The sequence below is a fragment of the Salmo salar genome, chromosome ssa12 (assembly GCF_905237065.1).
Source record: "Salmo salar chromosome ssa12, Ssal_v3.1, whole genome shotgun sequence".
In the NCBI taxonomy this organism is placed as follows: Eukaryota; Metazoa; Chordata; class Actinopteri; order Salmoniformes; family Salmonidae; genus Salmo; species Salmo salar.
In genome coordinates this window covers 16,990,682-17,010,662 of record NC_059453.1, presented here as the reverse complement: position 1 = coordinate 17,010,662, position 19,981 = coordinate 16,990,682, and the positions used below count along the sequence as shown (strand labels likewise).

Below are 19,981 nucleotides of genomic sequence, written 5' to 3'. Positions count from 1 at the left end.
ATGACTACTAACCTACTACAACTATACTGTCTATCTAGACAACACACTATGACTACTAACCTACTACAACTATACTGTCCATCTAGACAACACACTATGACTACTAACCTACTACAACTATACTGTCCATCTAGACAACACACTATGACTACTAACCTACTACAACTACAACTATACTGTCTATCTAGACAACACACTATGACTACTAACCTACTACAACTATACTGTGTATCTAGACAACACACTATGGCTACTAACCTACTACAACTACAACTATACTGTCTATCTAGACAACACACTATGACTACTAACCTACTACAACTATACTGTCTATCTAGACAACACACTATGACTACTAACCTACTACAACTATACTGTCCATCTAGACAACACACTATGACTACAACTAATACAACAGGCTAAATTCACAGACACGGTTAAGTGAATGACATAACAACATAACCTTTTAATAGAAGCTTTTTTATAACTTCATTCATAGAAGTTCACATTTTGAAAACAATATTTGATCAAATATAAAAAATGTATAAAAAAAATACTCAAGCTTTTGCAGAAACAACATCTACTTCATAGTAAGAGCTTTTACATGTATATTTAAAACCATTAAACACATCAGTATTCTAACAGTACACACTAGTAGTACTCTGTCCTTAACGCTGTTTACAAGTACAGCCTATATAGCAACATCATCCCCAATGATACCACATACCTGAGAGTTAAGTTTTTACAACTGCATCATAGCCACTAAACACATCAGTACAGTAACACTAGTACTGTAACTTTACTCTTGTTGTTCTTAATACTGTATATGACATTTAGGTACAGCCCAGAGCAATACACCCTGAATGTTAGGGAGTGACAAAAAGCTCAAAGGTCACATCTACTGCTACTTTTGTGCACTAAATATGGAATAGGGTGCCATTTGGCTATGTCTGCTCCATAGAGTTGGATAGAGGGTGCATTTGACACAATGATAGCTGGTGGGCTCTATTTCTATCTCTCTGGGCTGCATAGAGACAGTTAGAGAACACAACATTGTATCTGTCCCAATAGGGCGTCTGTGGTAGCATGGGAAGAGCCATTGAGGCAATCTTCATTTCGAAGTAGTTAATTTTCTTCTTCTACTACTTCTATGAGTTGGTAAACAAACTGAAAGGGTACATACTGCCACCTAGAGTGTATCGTTTGAACAGGTATAAAGCCAAGGTTGGCAATTTACAGCTACCTGCAGTTATGGAATGTTTCCTCACGAGTATAATTCTTTGGTTGAACCCTCCTGATGACCTGGATGGAATCATGAACATTTCCCACGGGGGGCCAGCACAGAAAAAAAAAATGTATGAAATGAAATGTATGCATTCACTACTGTAAGTCGCTCTGGATAAGAGCGTCTGCTAAATGACTAAAATGTAAATGTAATGTTCCTTAAACCATAGGTAGTTCCACTCAGTTGACTACTTCAGAAGGGTGAAAATCCCGAATGTCTCTGCACATGCTAAAACTGGCTTTTGGGCACTAGAGTCCTCTATCTATCTTTATGATGGGCTGTCATCGCCTGTAGGCTGTGCAGAGGGGTCCTTCAGTTGAGCGATATGGCTGTCCTCTCCAATGCCTGCTGAGGGGCCTTTCATGGTGGGAGGGCTGCCCTCTCTAGTGCCTGAAACAGTGGTGGAGGCCTTGAAGGTTTTCTTCTGGCGTCTGAGTGAGAGAGTGTGCTGCTTCAGCAGAAAATGCTTATCTGAGGTGCTCTGTGGGAGCAAAACAGACAAAGAGAGAGACAGAGAAAGAAAGAGAGAGAGAGAGAGAGAGAGAGAGAAAGAGAGAGAATGAGAATGAATGTATTGCAATATTTGAACTGTCTTACTATGAAGACACAAACCTATCCTCAGCAGCTGGATTAGGCTTAACTAATAATGTTATCAGTAGGTAACCTACCATCACCAGCATGTCCTTCAGTCTCTCGATTGCTTTTCCATTGGCTCTCCTCCGCGACTCAAAGGAGGTCAGGACAACACTGGGGAAAATGGTAAGATGATATACGATCTGTAACATTTACATCCATGGCAACAGGTACTTGTCATGTTCTATTCATTTAATTTCTATGATCTGTAAGAAACAGTATCTATGAGAGGAGTCAGGTTCTATTTCACCTATTGCACCTCTGAGCCAGTAGCAGTGGGTGGCAGGCCGGTATGTGTATATGATCTATATCACCTACATCTGCGCCAGTATCACCGGCAGAACGAAGGCCTCTGAGGACAGGTATCTCAGGGTGGACTTGGCCGGTCCTGGTAGACTGTCCACACACACAGCTGTTACATTAAACACTGTAGCGCTGCCCACAAAAGGACCACAGCTGGAAGAAGGTTTGAACCTGGGGGGGGGCAAAGGGGAAATCGAGGAGAGAACAAGTACAGTGCTTTGCGGATAGGAAGAAACCTTGAGAGGAATCAGACTCAAGGAACCAGAGGAGTAATTTATGATCCGTTTGTATTTCTTTCAGAATTACTGGTGGAGGGTGATTCTACTAGAGTGAAACAGGAGTGAAAGAGAAGAGAAAGAGAGGAGGGAGGTCTTACTTGTGTAGGTTACTTCCGAGGGTGATGACTGCCATGATGAGACCCAGTAGTAACATGAAGTGGAACAGAACTGAAGAACTGGAGGCACGGAACATTCTCCGGGCTGGAACACAGCACTGGAGAACTGTCAACTGGGAGGAGGAGGAGGGGGATGAGGGGGAGAGAGAGGGAGAGAGAGCAAGGCAGAAGTGAGAGATGATTTGTTGAGAGAAAGAGTTATGTAAATAACAACAACACTCACCTTCTTGATGTAAAAAATGGCCATCAGTTTGACTGTCTCTATAAATGGCAGCATGGGACAGTAGAACAGTCCTACCCAGGTGACCGTCTGACTGTACACCAGGTCTAGAACATTGAACGGGATCAGGAAATGCTGTTTCCCCGACAACCGCGCCAGCCAAGACGATGGGTACCTGTCCACCAACCACCTGCGAGGAGGGATGAAGGGACGACAAGATGAAGGATACTGCTAGAAAACATCCAAAACACACATTACATAGTTAAAGTATTGTAGCAACCCAACACCTGGCAACCTTGTCAAGAGGTTTGGATCCCTTGATGCGACAGCTAAGTTGTTGAGTTGACAGTTGCTGGACCCCAAAACTGGCTGCAGTATGAACTGATCTGAGATGATTGGACAGGTGAAGGCGAGGGTTCCACAAGTGCTCTGTTCCATTGGGCCAAATAAGTTTTCATCAGAAATACTCCTTCAGAATATGAACTTACTTTCTAGGATAGGCGATGAAGAAGGTGTTGCAGAAACAGGCGAGGAAATCGAACACAGCGAGCTTGTACATCTCTTTACCAAACTGATTCTCCCAACACTGAGGACACACAGAATATAACGTCCATTTACCGTAGATGAAGCCCATTTAGTGCCAAAGGTCTGTCAATATGTCAATATGATCTGTAGTTGTCAACAATGGTTAGTCGTTATAACTCACTTCCTGTTGGCTGTTTTGGAAGAGGAAGAAGAGATACATCCCCAGACTGGCCAACTTCAGGAAGATACTCCTGGGGGCAAGAATAGGAGGAGTAGGAGCAGGAGGAGGAGGAGAAGGAGAAATTTTAAGAATTAAGATGATGAAGAGAGAACTTCAGTGATTATCAATATTTATTTATTGATGATGATGATGATGATTTGGTGTACCAATAAAGATTGGACATTTATGCTCCTACCTGACGAGGGTAGCATTGACCTGGGTGGTGATGGAGTAATCCTCGAAGGAAGAGATATGGCGGAAGACGTGAGGCAGGAAGAAGTTGACCAGGGTGATGACGATGGGAGGAAGGTACTGGAGAAGCACCGTGAGGATCAAATCGTTTCCACTCTGAGAGAGGGGGAGAGAGACGGGGCGGGGGAGAGAGACGGGGAGGGGGGAGAGACGGGGCGGGGGAGAGAGACGGGGAGGGGGGAGAGACGGGGAGGGGAGAGAGGGGGGAGGGGGGAGAGACGGGGAGGGGGAGAGAGACGGGGAGGGGAGAGAGACGGGGAGGGGAGAGAGACGGGGCGGGGGAGAGAGACGGGGAGGGGGGGAGAGACGGGGAGGGGGAGAGAGACGGGGAGGGGGAGAGAGACGGGGAGGAGGGGAGAGACGGGGAGGGGGGAGAGACGGGGAGGGGGAGAGAGACGGGGCGGGGGGGAGAGACGGGGAGGGGGAGAGAGACGGGGCGGGGGGAGAGACGGGGCGGGGGGGAGAGACGGGGCGGGGGGGAGAGACGGGGAGACGGGGAGGGGGGAGAGAGACGGGGAGGGGGGAGAGAGACGGGGAGGGGGGAGAGAGACGGGGAGGGGGGAGAGACGGGGAGGGGAGAGAGACGGGGAGGGGGAGAGAGACGGGGAGGGGGAGAGACGGGGAGGGGGAGAGACGGGGTGGGGGGGAGAGACGGGGTGGGGGGAAGAGACGGGGATGGGGGAGAGATACGGGGTGGGTGAGAGAGACGGGGAGGGGGGAGAGACGGGGAGGGGGAGAGAGACGGGGAGGGGGGAGAGACGGGGAGGGGGAGAGAGACGGGGAGGGGAGAGAGACGGGGAGGAGGGGAGAGACGGGGAGGGGGGAGAGACGGGGAGGGGAGAGAGACGGGGCGGGGGGAGAGACGGGGAGGGGAGAGAGACGGGGAGGGGGGAGAGACGGGGAGGGGGGAGAGACGGGGAGGGGGGAGAGACGGGGCGGGGGAGAGAGACGGGGAGGGGGGAGAGACGGGGCGGGGGGAGAGACGGGGCGGGGGGAGAGACGGGGAGACGGGGAGGGGGAGAGAGACGGGGAGGGGGGAGAGAGACGGGGAGGGGGAGAGAGACGGGGAGGGGGGAGAGACGGGGAGGGGAGAGAGACGGGGAGGGGGAGAGAGACGGGGAGGGGGGAGAGACGGGGAGAGGGGGAGAGACGGGGTGGGGGGGAGAGACGGGGTGGGGGAGAGAGACGGGGTGGGGGAGAGAGACGGGGAGGGGGGAGAGACGGGGAGGGGGAGAGAGACGGGGAGGGGGAGAGAGACGGGGTGGGGGAGAGAGACGGGGAGGGGGGAGAGACGGGGAGGGGGGGGAGAGAGACGGGGAGGGGGGAGAGACGGGGAGGGGGAGAGAGACGGGGAGGGGAGAGAGACGGGGCGGGGAGAGAGACGGGGAGGGGGGAGAAACGGGGAGGGGGAGAGAGACGGGGAGGGGAGAGAGACGGGGAGCGGGGGAGAGACGGGGAGGGGGGAGAGACGGGGAGGGGGGAGAGACGGGGAGGGGGAGAGAGACGGGGAGGGGGAGAGACGGGGAGGGGAGGGAGACGGGAGGGGGGAGAGAGACGGGGAGGGGGAGAGAGACGGGGAGGGGGAGAGACGGGGAGGGGGAGAGAGACGGGGAGGGGAGAGAGACGGGAGGGGAAGAGAATCCCGGGGAGAGAGACGGGGAGGGGGGGAGAGACGGGGAGGGGGAGAGAGACGGGGAGGAGGGGAGAGACGGGGAGAGACGGGGAGGGGGGAGAGACGGGGAGGGGGGAGAGACGGGGAGGGGGAGAGAGACGGGGAGGAGAAGAGAATCCCGGGGGAGAGAGACGGGGAGGGGGGAGAGACGGGGAGGGGAGAGAGACGGGGAGGGGGAGAGAGACGGGGAGGGGAGAGAGACGGGGAGGGGGAGAGAGACGGGGAGGGGGAGAGACGGGGAGGGGGAGAGAGACGGGGAGGGGGGAGACGGGGAGGGGGGAGAGAGACGGGGGAGAGAGACGGGGAGGGGGAGACGGGGAGGGGGAGAGAGACGGGGAGGGGAGAGAGACGGGGAGGGGGAGAGAGACGGGGAGGGGGGAGAGACGGGGAGGGGGGAGAGAGAGACGGGGAGGGAGAGAGACGGGGAGGGGGAGAGAGACGGGGAGGGAGAGAGACGGGGAGGGGGGAGAGAGACGGGGAGGGGGAGAGACGGGAAGGGGGGGTTGAGCAGGAGGGGGAGAGAGACGGGGAGGGGGTGAGAGACGGGGAGGGGAAGAGAATCTATAAATCTATAACTAACACACACACACCCTCTCAGCCTGTTTAAATCTATAACTAACACACACACACCCTCTCAGCCTGTTTAAATCTATAACTAACACACACACACCCTCTCAGCCTGTTTAAATCTATAACTAACACACACACACCCTCTCAGCCTGTTTAAATCTATAACTAACACACACACACCCTCTCAGCCTGTTTAAATCTATAACTAACACACACACACCCTCTCAGCCTGTTTAAATCTATAACTAACACACACACACCCTCTCAGCCTGTTTAAATCTATAACTAACACACACACACCCTCTCAGCCTGTTTAAATCTATAACTAACACACACACACCCTCTCAGCCTGTGAGGCTTTGGTGGCATAGTAGATGAGACAGAAGGCTCCGCCCAGTAGAACCAGGACCAGGAAGTGGAGCAGCCCTCGCAGGAAGTAGAGCCGTGCCCACTGACCCAACGTCCTCCTGGCCTCCCGCTGTTGGAACCTCTCCTCTTCTAAGTATAACTGGGGAGGGAGGGGGAGGGAGAGGGGAGAGGGAGGGGGAGGGAGGGAGGGAGAGGGAGAGGGAGGGGAGAGGGGAGAGGGAGGGGGAGGGGAGAGGGGAGAGGGAGGGGAGGGAGGGAGGGAGGGAGGGGAGAGGGAGAGGGAGGGGAGGGGAGAGGGAGGGGAGGGGGGAGAGGGAGGGGGAGGGGAGAGGGAGAGAGAGGTAGTCTGTGTGAACTCACTTTGTGAAAGAGAAAGACAGAGGAAGGGATACAGAACAATCATAATGGAGAGAGAGAGAGAGAGAGAGAGAGAGAGAGAGAGAGAGAGAGAGAGAGAGAGAGAGAAAGAGAGAGAGAGAGATATGAGGATAAAGTTAGTTGAAAGACATAGACTACCACCCCTAACCTTCAGTTCGTTCCTGATGAAGCTGAGTTTGAGGTCGGCGACCTCGGGGTCTTGGATACAGAAGTCCCACCCACAGAACACCTTGTAGCTCATGTGGATGTTGTAGCGGTTGCCTAGCAACCACGTGTGCTTGTAGCCTACAACCGTCCTGTTTAAAAGAGGTGATGAGAATGGTAAAAAAACAGACTTTACAACTTTGGCCCAGTAGCTTTCGCTAAATAAACCCTACTGTGTCCTCCCTGTGGACACATCTTTAACTGCCTATCTTTGGCTGCGTCCCAATAATCTCTCCTTTACCTCTCCTTTATCTCTCCTTCCTCCTGAAGTGTGCACTCCTTCACTATTCCTTACAAATGTAAAAGCATTTGATTGGTGGAGGCATGGGCTACTCCGCAGGGGTGGGCAACTCCAGTCCTGATCGGTGTCACACTTTTTCTCCATCCCTAGCAAACACAGCTGAAGGTCATGAGCTGGGTCAAAACTGTGACACCAATAAGGGCCCCGAGGACTGGAATTGCCCACCCCTGCCGGCGGGGCTAGAGGGACAGCGTGTGTGTGTGTGTGTGTGTGTGTGTGTGTGTGTGTGTGTGTGTGTGTGTGTGTGTGTGTGTGTGTGTGTGTGTGTGTGTGTCCTCACGAGGATAATAAAACAAAGAAAATTCTGACAGGTCGGTACATTTTGCCGTGACCCCACAAGGAAAAAAGCTATTTTAGGCTTAGGGGGTTAGGGTTACAATTAGGGTTAGGGGTTATGCTTAGGATTAGGGGTTTATGGTTAAGGTTAGGGTTAGGTTAAGGATTAGGTTAGGTGTTTGGGGTTAGGGAAAATAGGATTTTGAATGGGAATCAATTGTTTGTTTCCCACAAGGACAGTAAAACAACATCAAATAAAATGTTATTTGTAGCATACACATGGTTAGCAAATGTTATTGCGAGTGTAGCGAAATGCTGTGTGTGTGTGTGTGTGTGTGTCTGACCTGCGGACCACCATGACCAGACTGAGGATGAGGACGGTGAGGGTTCCGAGGAGGAAGAGGAGGGGCGTGTTCAGACACAGCAGGTCCAGAGAACTACGTGCATAGAACCCATAGAATACTGGAGAACGTTCTAGAAAACCCTGGAGGAGGGAGGGAAGAGAGGGAGGGAGGGAGGGAGGGCGGTCAAGAGGAAGAGAGAGAGGAGAGAGAGGGAGAAGGAGGGTTAAATCACATACACTGTACACCACAGGAGGTTGGTGGCACCTTAGTTGGGGAGGACGGGGCTCGTGGTAATGACTGGAGCTGAACTAGTGGAATGGTATCAAATACATCAGACACATGGTTTCATGCCATTCCATTTATTCTGTTCCAGCTATTACCATGAGCCGTCCTCCCCTCAGCAGCCTCCACTGCTATACACAAATACACACACACACACACACGTACACACACAGACACACACACACAGACACACACTCACCGAACCAACGAAGAAGTCCAAAACCGAGTCATTGCCCTCGAACCTCAGTAGTCCTGCAACCACATCACAGAGCAACTGTCAACTAAATCTATGGCCTTTTACAACAACGCATACATCCGGCACATTATAACAATATATTACCCACACACCTCTGTCCCCATCGCTGTCATAGACGACTGTGGGTGTGAGTATAGTCCCTCCTATGACCAGACACAGGAGCAGGTTCAGGTAAACCAAATATCTCAGGAACACAAAATAAGCCTTCACGCCTACACCGAATCTACCTGGAGGGGAGAGAGAGATGGTGGTGGTGCAGCAGGTATATATTACCGATATACGCCCACACCATTCAGACACAGAAAAGCTGCTTTTTAACACACATAATTACCATGTTTGGGAAGGAAAACTATTTCACTCATATTGTAAGTAATTATAGGTCATATTTCATAGAAATGTGGAAATACTGGACAGTTACTTTAAGGCATGCAAATACTGAGGCATGTTCAGCATGGCACAACGTTTTGGAGTGTTCAGTTGCCACACACTGTTGAACGTTGCATGTTAGTTCTACGTAATATATTTCTATCTGAACACTCCAAAACGTTGTGCCATGCTGAACATGCCTCAGTATTTGCATGCCTTAAAGTAACTGTCCAGTATTTCCACATTTCTATGAAATATGACCTATAATTACTTACAATATGAGTGAAATAGTTTTCCTTCCCAAACATGGTAATTATGTGTGTTAAAAAGCAGCTTTTCTGTGTCTGAAGGGTGTGGGCGTATACTGGTCCTAAAAAAATGATACATGCAAGTAGACCGCTGATTGGCCAGCTCATCGTCCTCAGGGAGATAACATCATGTTTTATGAGGAAATAGCAAGCATTTTTTAAATGGTCTGTTTGATATACAAGTTTGAGGTGGGGTTGGGCAAAACACACACACGCACTCCCTCTCCCTCTCTCTCTCCCTCTCCCTCTCCCTCTCCCAATCCCTCTCTCTCTCCCTCTCCCAATCCCTCTCCCTCTCCCTCTCCCAATCCCTCTCCCTCTCCCTCTCCCAATCCCTCTCCCTCTCCCTCTCCCAATCCCTCTCCCTCTCCCAATCCCTCTCCCTCTCCCTCTCCCACTCCCTCTCCCTCTCCCTCTCCCTCTCCCTCTCCCTCCCCAATCCCTCTCCCTCTCCCTCCCCCAATCCCTCTCCCTCTCCCTCTCCCACTCCCACTCCCAATCCCAATCCCTCTCCCTCTCCCTCTCCCTCTCCCAATCCCAATCCCTCTCCCTCTCCCAATCCCTCTCCCTCTCCCTCTCCCACTCCCTCTCCCACTCCCTCTCCCTCTCCCTCTCCCTCTCCCTCTCACCTTCAATGGTGTGGAGGGTGCTGCTCCATGGCAAAAGCCTTGACATTGCCTTGCCCACCTGCTCCCCAAGCCTCTTCCTGTTTATGCTCTGGTTCTGCTTCCATGACTCCCATCGGCCAACAGTACGCGTCTGCAGGTGCCTCAGGTCCCTGATTGACAGATGACACACCTCTTTACCAGCAAGTATTTTTTTTAATCTTATATCTTGTATCATTATACAGCTACGTCACACACATCCATATCCACACACACCCAACTCTCTCACTCTACCTTCTATGATAACATAAACACTGAAACAGAGAATGGCAAAACAACTTGCAACACTGCCTCTGTGACCCTTATTCTTGCAACAGTTTGGTGAATATTTGTATGTGTGTGCGACACCTGTGTGTGTGTGTGTGTGTGTGTGTGTGTGTGTGTGTGTGTGTGTGTGTGTGTCGTGTGTGTGTGTGTGTGTGTGTGTGTGTGTGTGTGTGTGTGTGTGTGTGTGTGTGTGTGTGTGTGTGTGTGTGTGCGTGTGTGCGTGTGTGTGTGTGTGTGTGTGTGTGTGTGTGTGTGTGTGTTCATGTGATCTCTCCACACAACCTCTCGATCACTCACCTTGCCTCTCTCTTCCTCTGCATACAGACCGGCAGGCTCCTGATCGGCTGGGTAGAGGCCCTGTCTCTGGCTTCTCCTGCCAGTTCAGGGTGCTTCTCTACTGGGTGCGATGTCTCTATGGTCCCCCTGTCCTGGTGGTGGTGGTGGGTCCGTCGTCGGGCCAGAGAGCTGGGGAGCTGGTTGAAGATCTCAGTCTGGTAGTTGACACACGACTCGCCTGTCACAGTGGAGCTACAGCTCTCCTCTATTGGGGGGATGGAGAGAGGGATGGAGAGAGGGATGGAGAGAGGGATGGAGAGAGGGACGGGGAGAGGGATGGATAGAGGGATGGAGAGAGGGATGGAGAGAGGGATGGAGAGAGGGACGGGGAGAGGGATGGGAGAGGGATGGAGAGAGGGATGGAGAGAGGGACGGAGAGAGGGATGGAGAGAGGGATGGAAAGAGGGATGGAGAGAGGGATGATAGAGGAACGGAGAGAGGGATGGATAGAGGGGTGGAGAGAGGGATGGAGAGGGGGATGGATAGAGGAATGGAGAGAGGGATGGATAGAGGAATGGAGAGAGGGATGGATAGAGGAACGGAGAGAGGGATGGATAGAGGGACGGAGAGAGGGATGGATAGAGGAACGGAGAGAGGGATGATAGAGGAACGGAGAGAGGGATGGATAGAGGGACGGAGAGAGGGATGGATAGAGGAACGGAGAGAGGGATGGATAGAGGAACGGAGAGAGGGATGGATAGAGGAACGGAGAGAGGGATGGGTAGAGGGACGGAGAGAGGGATAGATAGAGGAACGGAGAGAGGGATGGATAGAGGGACGGAGAGAGGGATGGATAGAGGGACGGAGAGAGGGAGAAAGATATTTTATTTTTATTCATTTATTTCACCTTTATTTAACCAGGTAGGCTAGTTGAGAACAAGTTCTCATTTACAACTGCAACCTGGACAAGATAATGCAAAGCAGTTACACATGGGATGAACAAACATACAGTCAATAACCCAATAGAAAATCTGTATACAGTGCGTGCAAATGAAGTAAGGAGGTAAGGCAATAAATAGGCCATAGTGGCAAAGTAATTACAATTTAGCAATTAACACTGGAGTGATAGATGTGCAGATGAGGATGTGCAAGTAGAAATACTGGTGTGCAAAGGGCCAGAAAAAAACAAAAAACAAGTTTGGGGATGAGGAAGGTAGTTGGTTGGATGGGCTATTTACAGATGGGCTGTGTACAGCTACACCGATCGGTAAGCTGCTCTGACCACCGATGCTTGAAGTTAGTGAGGGAGATATAAGTCTCCAACTTTCAGTGATTTTTGCAATTCGTTCCAGTCATTGGCAGCAGAGAACTGGAAGGAAAGGCAGCCAAAGGAGGTGTTGGGTTTGGGGGTGACCAGTGAAATATAACTGCTGGAGCACATGCTACGGGTGGGTGCTGCTATGGTGACCGTTGAGCTGAGATAAGGCAGGGCTTTACCTAGCAAAGGCTTATAGATGACCTGGAGCCAGTGGGTTTGGCGACGAATATGTAGCAAGGACCAGCCAACGAGCGCATACTGGTCGCAATATGGGGCTTTGGTGACAAAACGGATGGCACTGTGATAGACTGCATCCAATTTGCTGAGTAGAGTGTTGGAGGCTATTTTGTAAATGACATGATGGGTAAATGATGGATAGAGGGATGGAGAGAGGGATGGAAAGAGGTACGGATAGAGTGAGACAGAATGAGCAGGGAGGGGTGGCTCATCGGTCTAAGGCACTGCATCGCTGTGCTAGAGGCGTCACTACAGACCCGGGTTTGATCCCAGGCTGTGTCGCAGCCGGCCGCGCCTGGGAGACCCATGAAGCGGCATATAATTGGCCCAGCGTCGTCCAGGTTAGGGGAGGGTTTGGCCAGCCGGGATGTCCTTGTCCCATTGCGCTTTTGGCGGGCCGGGCGCTTGCACGCTGACTGGGGTCGCCAGTTGTACAGTGTTTCTTCTGACACATTGGTGCGGCTGGCTTCCGGGTTAAGGGAGCAGTGTGGCTTGGCAGGGTCATGTTTTGGAGGACGCATGGCTCTCAACCTTTGCCTCTCCCGAGTCCGTATGGGAGTTGCAGCGATGGGACAAGACTGTAACTACCAATTGGATACCACGAAAATGGGGAGAAAAAGGGGTAAAAGAACCCAAAAATGTTATAAATATGAAACAGAATGAGCAAGGGGGAGAGAGACTCATCTATGGAAGGATGGAGCTACAGCTCTTGTCCATGGAGGGGATTAAGAGGTTGATGGATAGAGGGAGAAGGGAGGAGAGCATCTATAAAGGGATGAAGAGAGTGAGTGAAGGTGAAGTAAGAGGTAGAGAGAGAGGGATGGAGACGATCTCGCAGGTGAAGAAGCCGGATGTGGAGGACCTGGGTTGGCGTGGTTACACGTGGTCTGCGGTTGTGAGGCCGGTTGGGATGTACTGCCAAATTCTCTAAAATGATGTTGGAGGTGGCTTATGGTAGAGAAATTAACATTAAATTATCTGGCAAAAGCTCTTTTGGACATTCCTGCAGTCAGCATGCCAACTGCACACTCCCTCAAAACTTGAGACATCTGTAGCATTGCGTTGTGTGACAAAACTGCACATTTAGAATGGCCTTTTATTGACCCCAGCACAAGGTGCACCTGTGTAATGATCATGCTGTTTAATCAGCTTCTTGATATGTCAGACCTGTCAGGTGGATGGATTATCTTGGCAAAGGAGAAATGCTCACTAACAGGGACGTAAGCAAATTTGTGCACAACATTTTAGAGAAATACGATTTTTGTGCATATGGAACATTTATGGGATCTTTTATTTCAGCTCATGAAAAATGCGACCAACACTTAATTAACATGTTGCGTTTATATTTCTGTTCAGTATATATTATATAACTATATGTATTACATTTTTATGTTTCCACCAAGTCCTCCAACCAGGGGAGATGGGATAGGGAAAAAAAGTAATTAATACATAAATAAAATGATGCAAGGGATATTATTTGATAGAATTCAATTCTATATGCTAATTTCAGAGCTGATCTAAAAAACGAACCAACACACACACACACACACACACACACACACACACACACACACACACACACACACACACACACACACACACACACACACACACACGCGTTTACCTGATACGAGCCTCATGAAGCCACCGCTGTTGTATTCTTTGTCCTCCATCTTTCTTCAAGGTCTTCTAGGTCTCTACTGTGTTCCGCTTCCTGATCTTACACACACATGATCGCACATACACTCATATGCGCACACGCACATACAAAGTCACTAAACGCTGTACACACATTCACTCAGAGCTCCCTTCAAACACACATTCACACACTCCCCACCCAATATCAGCCTCGCATCAGCCCCTCTCTGTTTCCTTCTCTCCCTCTCTCTCTCTGTGTGTCTCTCTCTCTCTGTGTGTCTCTCTCTCTCTCTCTCTCTCTGTCTCTCTCTCTCTCTCCCCTCTACCTTAGATACATCATCCTCCCTTATAAGTTGACTTGTTACTTCATGTTTTAGAACTGATCTAAGACCTGTGGCTAAGCTGCAGCTTCTGTCGACAGGTCTCAGGAAATCACATGACAGGAAACAAAGATGGGTGTTGCGTTATTGAGTCTGTTGTTGAGAACGAAGACACACACACACGCATACACACAAATTCACACTTACATACATACACACTGCTAACAGGCCTGGCTGGACTAGGTCGAAGAGGAGCGGAATGGAGAGGGTCCAGAGCAGGTAAGTTGGTCTGTGTGTGTGTGTGTGTGTGTGTGTGTGTGTGTGTGTGTGTGTGTGTGTGTGTGTGTGTGTGTGTGTGTGTGTGTGTGTGTGAGTGTGTTGATGATGTGTTATGTTGTATGCTGAATAAGCCAGATATTGTTGTTGTGCGGGGAGTCCAGAGGGAGGTGCTGATTTTCGAAGTGGGCTGCTCATTCGATTGTTACATGGAGCATAATCTTGATTACCCAGAAGTCAAATTCACTCGCAAAAGTTTGTAATTTCCTCCATGAGAATCTATCCAGGAGAGATTAGACTGAGCAGGACTTTTCTGAAAAGCTCCTTAAATACCAGCACCTCATATCAGGCTTGGACAGCCTGGGATGCTAATGCAAGTTGTTGATATTTGGTAGTCTCGGCCACGTACATAGGATTACTGTATGTGGCCTTCAGATTGCAGGCCTGCCTATGAGTAGGGCAAAACACCCAGCTATGCAGCTCAGCCATTACAGGCTGCATAGCTGTGTGGAGGAGAAGGTACTGCACTGTTTCAGCCGTTATGGGCTGCATAGCTGTGTGGAGGAGAAGGTACTGCTCTGTTTCAGCCGTTATGGGCTGCATAGCTGTGTGGAGGAGAAGGTACTGCTCTGTTTCAGCCGTTATGGGCTGCATAGCTGTGTGGAGGAGAAGGTACTGCTCTGTTTCAGCCGTTATGGGCTGCATAGCTGTGTGGAGGAGAAGGTACTGCTCTGTTTCAGCCGTTATGGGCTGCATAGCTGTGTGGAGGAGAAGGTACTGCTCTGTTTCAGCCGTTATGGGCTGCATAGCTGTGTGGAGGAGAAGGTACTGCTCTGTTTCAGCCGTTATGGGCTGCATAGCTGTGTGGAGGAGAAGGTACTGCTCTGTTTCAGCCGTTATGGGCTGCATAGCTGTGTGGAGGAGAAGGTACTGCTCTGTTTCAGCCGTTATGGGCTGCATAGCTGTGTGGAGGAGAAGGTACTGCTCTGTTTCAGCCGTTATGGGCTGCATAGCTGTGTGGAGGAGAAGGTACTGCTCTGTTTCAGCCGTTATGGGCTGCATAGCTGTGTGGAGGAGAAGGTACTGCTCTGTTTCAGCCGTTATGGGCTGCATAGCTGTGTGGAGAAGGTACTGCTCTGTTTCAGCCGATATGGGCTGCATAGCTGTGTGGAGAAGGTACTGCTCTGTTTCAGTCGTTATGGGCTGCATAGCTGTGTGGAGGAGAAGGTACTGCTCTGTTTCAGCCGTTATGGGCTGCATAGCTGTGTGGAGGAGAAGGTACTGCTCTGTTTCAGCCGTTATGGGCTGCATAGCTGTGTGGAGGAGAAGGTACTGCTCTGTTTCAGCCGTTATGGGCTGCATAGCTGTGTGGAGAAGGTACTGCTCTGTTTCAGCCGTTATGGGCTGCATAGCTGTGTGGAGGAGAAGGTACTGCTCTGTTTCAGTCGTTATGGGCTGCATAGCTGTGTGGAGGAGAAGGTACTGCTCTGTTTCAGCCGATATGGGCTGCATAGCTGTGTGGAGGATGTACTTCTTGTTTCCTTAAGTGTCCTTGAGGTCAACGACCTTTGAAATGTTTGAATCCTTGATGATGTAATATGTGGAATCAAATAAAGTGTTTAAAATGTGTCTGTGTGGTTGAGTGCGATGAAGACTGATCATAGGCCATAGTCATTCTGAAACTGTTGGTGAGAATCTAGGACAGGATTCTGCTGAAAAGCTAGTGTGTGTTCACCACCTACTCAAACCCCAGATGGCATTATCATGTATAGACTTACTGGGAAAGGAAAGCAGCTACTTTGTCAGTTGCACAACTGATCGCATTCAACCAAAATGAGTCTTCCACATTTACCCCAACACCTCTGAATCAGAGAGGTGCAGGGAGCTGCCTTACTCAATGTCCACAGCACTCGAAGGAGCAGTTGTAGGAGGTTAACTACCTCGCTCAAGGCCAGAAATGCAGATTTTCCCACCTTGCCGGCTCAGGGATTCAAACCAATGACCTTTTGTTTACTTGCCCAGCGCTCTTAACCACTAGACTACCTACCACCCCTACTGTAGTCTATGGAAACTAAAGCAAACAGTTGGTGCAGCTTGTGGTTGTTTTACCTCTCTTGGTTCAATGCACCACTGATTGTAAAACATGCTCTGGATAAGAGCGTCTGCAGAAGGACTAAGATGTAAATGTGAGATAACAGTTCTCATGTGATGCCAAATACAGGCTGTGAAATGCTGGCTGCATGGCTGCAAATGGTTGCATAGTTGTCCATGCAATCTGGGTGTAACTAATGGTGGAGGGAAATCATCTCTAGCATCTAAAAAGGAACCTGGGTACCAGTCTGTTCGAGGAATGAAGAGGTAGAGACAGGGGAATGGAGAGGTAGAGACAGGGGAATGAAGAGGTAGAGACAGGGGAATGAAGAGGTAGAGACAGGGGAATGAAGAGGTAGAGACAGGGGAATGGAGAGGTAGAGACAGGGGAATGGAGAGGTAGAGACAGGGGAATGAAGAGGTAGAAACAGGGGAATGAAGAGGTAGAGACAGGGGAATGAAGAGGTAGAGACAGGGGAATGGAGAGGTAGAAACAGTGGAATGGAGAGGTAGAAACAGGGGAATGGAGAGGTAGAGACAGGGGAATGAATAGGTAGAGACAGGGGAATGGAGAGGTAGAGACAGGGGAATGGAGAGGTAGAGACAGGGGAATGGAGAGGTAGAGACAGGGGAATGGAGAGAGAGACAGGGGAATGGAGAGGTAGAGACAGGGGAATGGAGAGGTAGAGACAGGGGAATGGAGAGGTAGAGACAGGGGAATGGAGAGGTAGAGACAGGGGAATGAAGAGGTAGAGACAGGGGAATGAAGAGGTAGAGACAGGAGAACAGAGGTAGAAAGAGAGGTTGTAGTTTTGGAAATATGCTTCTTCTTTCAGTCATTCATCAAAAACTACATTACCCAGAGGTTCTCGAGGCGAGTTAATATGTACCTTAATTGTGGCCAGGTAGTCAGAGACAGATAGAGAGAGCTCCTTATTGTAACTTTCAATCCAAGAAATAGGATACAGAAAAATCACCTGATCAACAGCACACAGGTAATTTCAGCCTCTTAATTTCCTTCTTTCACCTCTCAGATCACCATTCTTCCGTTTGTATGTTTCATTGATAGACTACCTTTAGGCTAGAACAGACCAGGGAACATATTGTGCAATAGAAATGGTGAATACAACACACCCAGACAATCTCTCACACCTTGACCAGACTAGGCTCTGTCAATGGAGTAGGCCACTTGACTTGGCAAAATTGATGAATTCACAAATGTTTAGGCCACCTGTATTGGAGACGTTTAGCCTAAAGTAGCATAAGGCTAGCCTATGCGTTAGTTGAAATGTTTTATGAAAGATAAGGTATAAAAAAAATATCTAGAAAGGACAGACTTCACCAACTTTTCTTATCAAGGAAATGTAGTGACACAGCTGTCTATAGAATTATATAGCGTGTGAAAACAAACGTTGGAAGAAGGATTTCTAGCAACGAATAGGAATGTTCCATTCGGTGGAAAACTTGATTTGAGGGGGAACTTTGCGGTTCCAACATAAAATGATAAACACACAGCGGCGGTTTTTCTTGAACTGAAATATAAACCACACGTTGAGACAGCCGGTAAACTGTTTCTCCGTGAAAGTCTACCTATTGCCCGGTACAACGTTTCAATGCGCGAGGATAATGATATCGTCACCCCGAGAGGCGACAATGGTTCGTTGCCGCTGTTCAACATGCCGATGTGTTTTGTAACCGTAGAGAGAGAGACTGATCTACTGCGCCGCACTGCAGGTCTAAGCTTGAACGGCTTTCGCAAGTTACGAAGGGGGTGAGTGAACCGACCGTATGGCTGACTGTTGCTTTTTTCAGATTGCCTTGTCGTTTTCCTTTCCATTTATTTGCACACGGGCAACAAATCTCGAGAAACAGTTTGTCCGCTGTAGCTTCCTATATATTTTAACTGTTCGGTCTGATACGTTTGAGTGACTGACAGGTTAAGAATAAACCGACGCAAAAGGAAAGGCAATGCGCCATTAATAACAGAAACAACAATGCAACAATTGTGGGTTGTTTACGATGCTTTGAGGTCTGACTAGGTGGGCTAGTTTCGTTGTGAACTAACTAAAACCAGCGGAAAGAGGGTGAGTGAACCTCGGGCGACGATAACAGGCAGTGCCTGTCATTCATGTCGACTGCCTTGGGGGTAGGATTTTGCTGCTGGTTGCAGAATCAGTCAGTGAATTGCAGGGCTTGCAGAAAAACGTCGCAAACGCGCTAGTATGACCGATGTTTCAAAATTGATCGTTTGTTTTTATAGGTCAACGATAATGGGGCCAAATGTAGCCTACACCAACTTAAACTTTTACCCCCTTTATAGCCTAACAGCTGCCTTCAACACAACAAAAATGTGACGCTTTTGTCTCAAAGCCCTCGTCTCAAGAGCCTCTCAAGACCCTACCACTCATTGTGTATATTTCTTCCAATGTAAAAGAGCACATGGCACAGAAAGAAGACATACACACACACCTTGTTTGGCTGCATACTGGGGATAGCTTTGTGTTATAACGTTAGCTTTGTGTTATAACATGCGTTTTAGTCCAGGAGTAAGCTTGATCTGTGTCGGAGAAACCAGTCCATTGTGTCCAGGGCCAACATCAGTTCATCTTACTCCTACTTCCACAGTGAATTCAATGCTCTGGGGTGAAGTTTCCCCTAAGTACAGATCCAGGATCAGCGTTCCCTCCCCCAATCCTCACCTTAACCATTAGTGGGGACAATGCTAAACTGACCCAAGATGGGAAACTTCCACAGAGAGAAGTCAATAGGAACTGAATCTATGCAGGTCTTTACTCTCTGTAAGACTATACTTGTATGGTTTGTGGGCCTTCATCCACCCCGGGACCCACCCCAAGTTTAGTTCTCTGGCCTAGTGACAGTTGACTGCAGAATACTGGTCTGTTCTGTTGCCGTGACAACACGGGGAGAACTTTAGCACAACGGGCAGTGTAATTACAGTGCTGTGGGTCAGTCTGATACAGCAGTCCTTAGAGTTGTTCTGTTCTGTGTGCTGATTCTGTTTCCTCTCTCTGTGTCTCTCTGTCTCTCTCTGTGCCTCTTTCTCTCTTTCTCTTTGTCTCTCTGTGTCTCTCTCTCTCTGTGTCTCTTTCTCTCTGTTCTCTTTGTCTCTCTGTCTCTCTCTCTCTCTGTGTCTCTGTCTCTCTCTGTGCCTCTTTCTCTCTTTCTCTTTGTCTCTCTTTGTCTCTCTCTCTGTGTGTGTCTCTCTGTCTCTCTCTGTGCCTCTTTCTCTCTTTCTCTTTGTCTCTCTTTGTCTCTCTCTCTCTGTGTGTCTCTCTCTCTCTGTGCCTCTTTCTCTCTTTCTCTTTGTCTCTCTCTCTGTCTCTCTCTCTTTGTCTCTCTCTCTGTTGCTCTGTCTCTCTCTGTGTGTGTCTCTCTCTCTCTTTGGTTGTCTCTCTCTCTGTGCCTCTTTCTCTCTTTCTCTTTGTCTCTCTTTGTCTCTCTCTCTCTGTGTGTCTCTCTCTCTCTGTGCCTCTTTCTCTCTTTCTCTTTGTCTCTCTCTCTGTTGCTCTGTCTCTCTCTGTGTGTGTCTCTCTCTCTCTTTGGTTGTCTCTCTCTCTCTCTCTCTCTCTCTGGTTGTCTCTCTCTCTCTCTCTCTCTCTCTCTCTCTCTTTGTCTCTCTGTCTCTCTCTCTCTGTGTCTCTCTCTCTGTGCCTCTTTCTCTCTCTCTCTCTCTCTCTCTTTGTCTCTCTGTCTCTCTCTCTCTCTCTGTGTCTC

The 19,981-nt window shown here is 49.6% G+C and overlaps 2 protein-coding genes across 6 annotated transcripts in view; one reads left to right on the top strand and one right to left on the bottom strand.

The window, feature by feature from the left end:
• Window positions 1-442: 442 nt before the first annotated feature.
• On the bottom strand, window positions 443-13,890 carry LOC106564361 (transmembrane channel-like protein 7). Of its 2 annotated transcripts, none has more exons than XM_045690887.1 (16): window positions 13,546-13,890; window positions 10,388-10,631; window positions 9,788-9,936; window positions 8,577-8,711; window positions 8,428-8,480; window positions 7,947-8,086; window positions 6,970-7,117; window positions 6,415-6,582; window positions 3,777-3,928; window positions 3,542-3,611; window positions 3,324-3,421; window positions 2,839-3,025; window positions 2,598-2,728; window positions 2,237-2,392; window positions 1,954-2,032; window positions 443-1,766 (listed from the first exon to the last, which is right to left on the bottom strand). In XM_045690887.1, exons 1-16 carry the CDS (start codon window positions 13,592-13,594, stop codon window positions 1,554-1,556), a joined length of 2,172 nt encoding a protein of 723 aa, XP_045546843.1. In that variant the 5' UTR covers window positions 13,595-13,890; the 3' UTR covers window positions 443-1,553. The 2 variants fall into 2 exon arrangements, with proteins under 2 accessions (XP_045546843.1, XP_045546844.1); XM_045690888.1 differs by having other exon boundaries at window positions 8,577-8,627.
• A 110-nt stretch (window positions 13,891-14,000) lies between these two features.
• Window positions 14,001-19,981, top strand: part of LOC106564366 (transmembrane channel-like protein 6) — a 44,057-nt gene continuing 38,076 nt past the window's right edge. For 2 of the 4 annotated variants that reach the window (XM_045690883.1, XM_045690886.1), the window contains exon 1: window positions 14,001-14,158. The gene's annotated coding sequence lies outside the window, so the exon portion shown is untranslated. Of the gene's footprint in view, window positions 14,159-17,110; window positions 17,242-17,790; window positions 18,018-19,981 lie in introns of those variants that run through there. The other 2 variants (XM_045690885.1, XM_045690884.1) reach the window with 2 other exon arrangements.

Coding starts and splice junctions, on each gene's coding strand:
- LOC106564361 (XM_045690887.1), bottom strand. CDS start 13,594: ATGGAGGACAAAGAATACAACAGCGGTGGCTTCATGAGGCTCGTATCA. Junction 8,481..8,576: donor TGACAGCGATGGGGACAGAG/GTGTGTGGGTAA, acceptor ATGTGGTTGCAG/GACTACTGAGGTTCGAGGGC. Junction 8,087..8,427: donor TGGACTTCTTCGTTGGTTCG/GTGAGTGTGTGT, acceptor TCCCTCCTCCAG/GGTTTTCTAGAACGTTCTCC.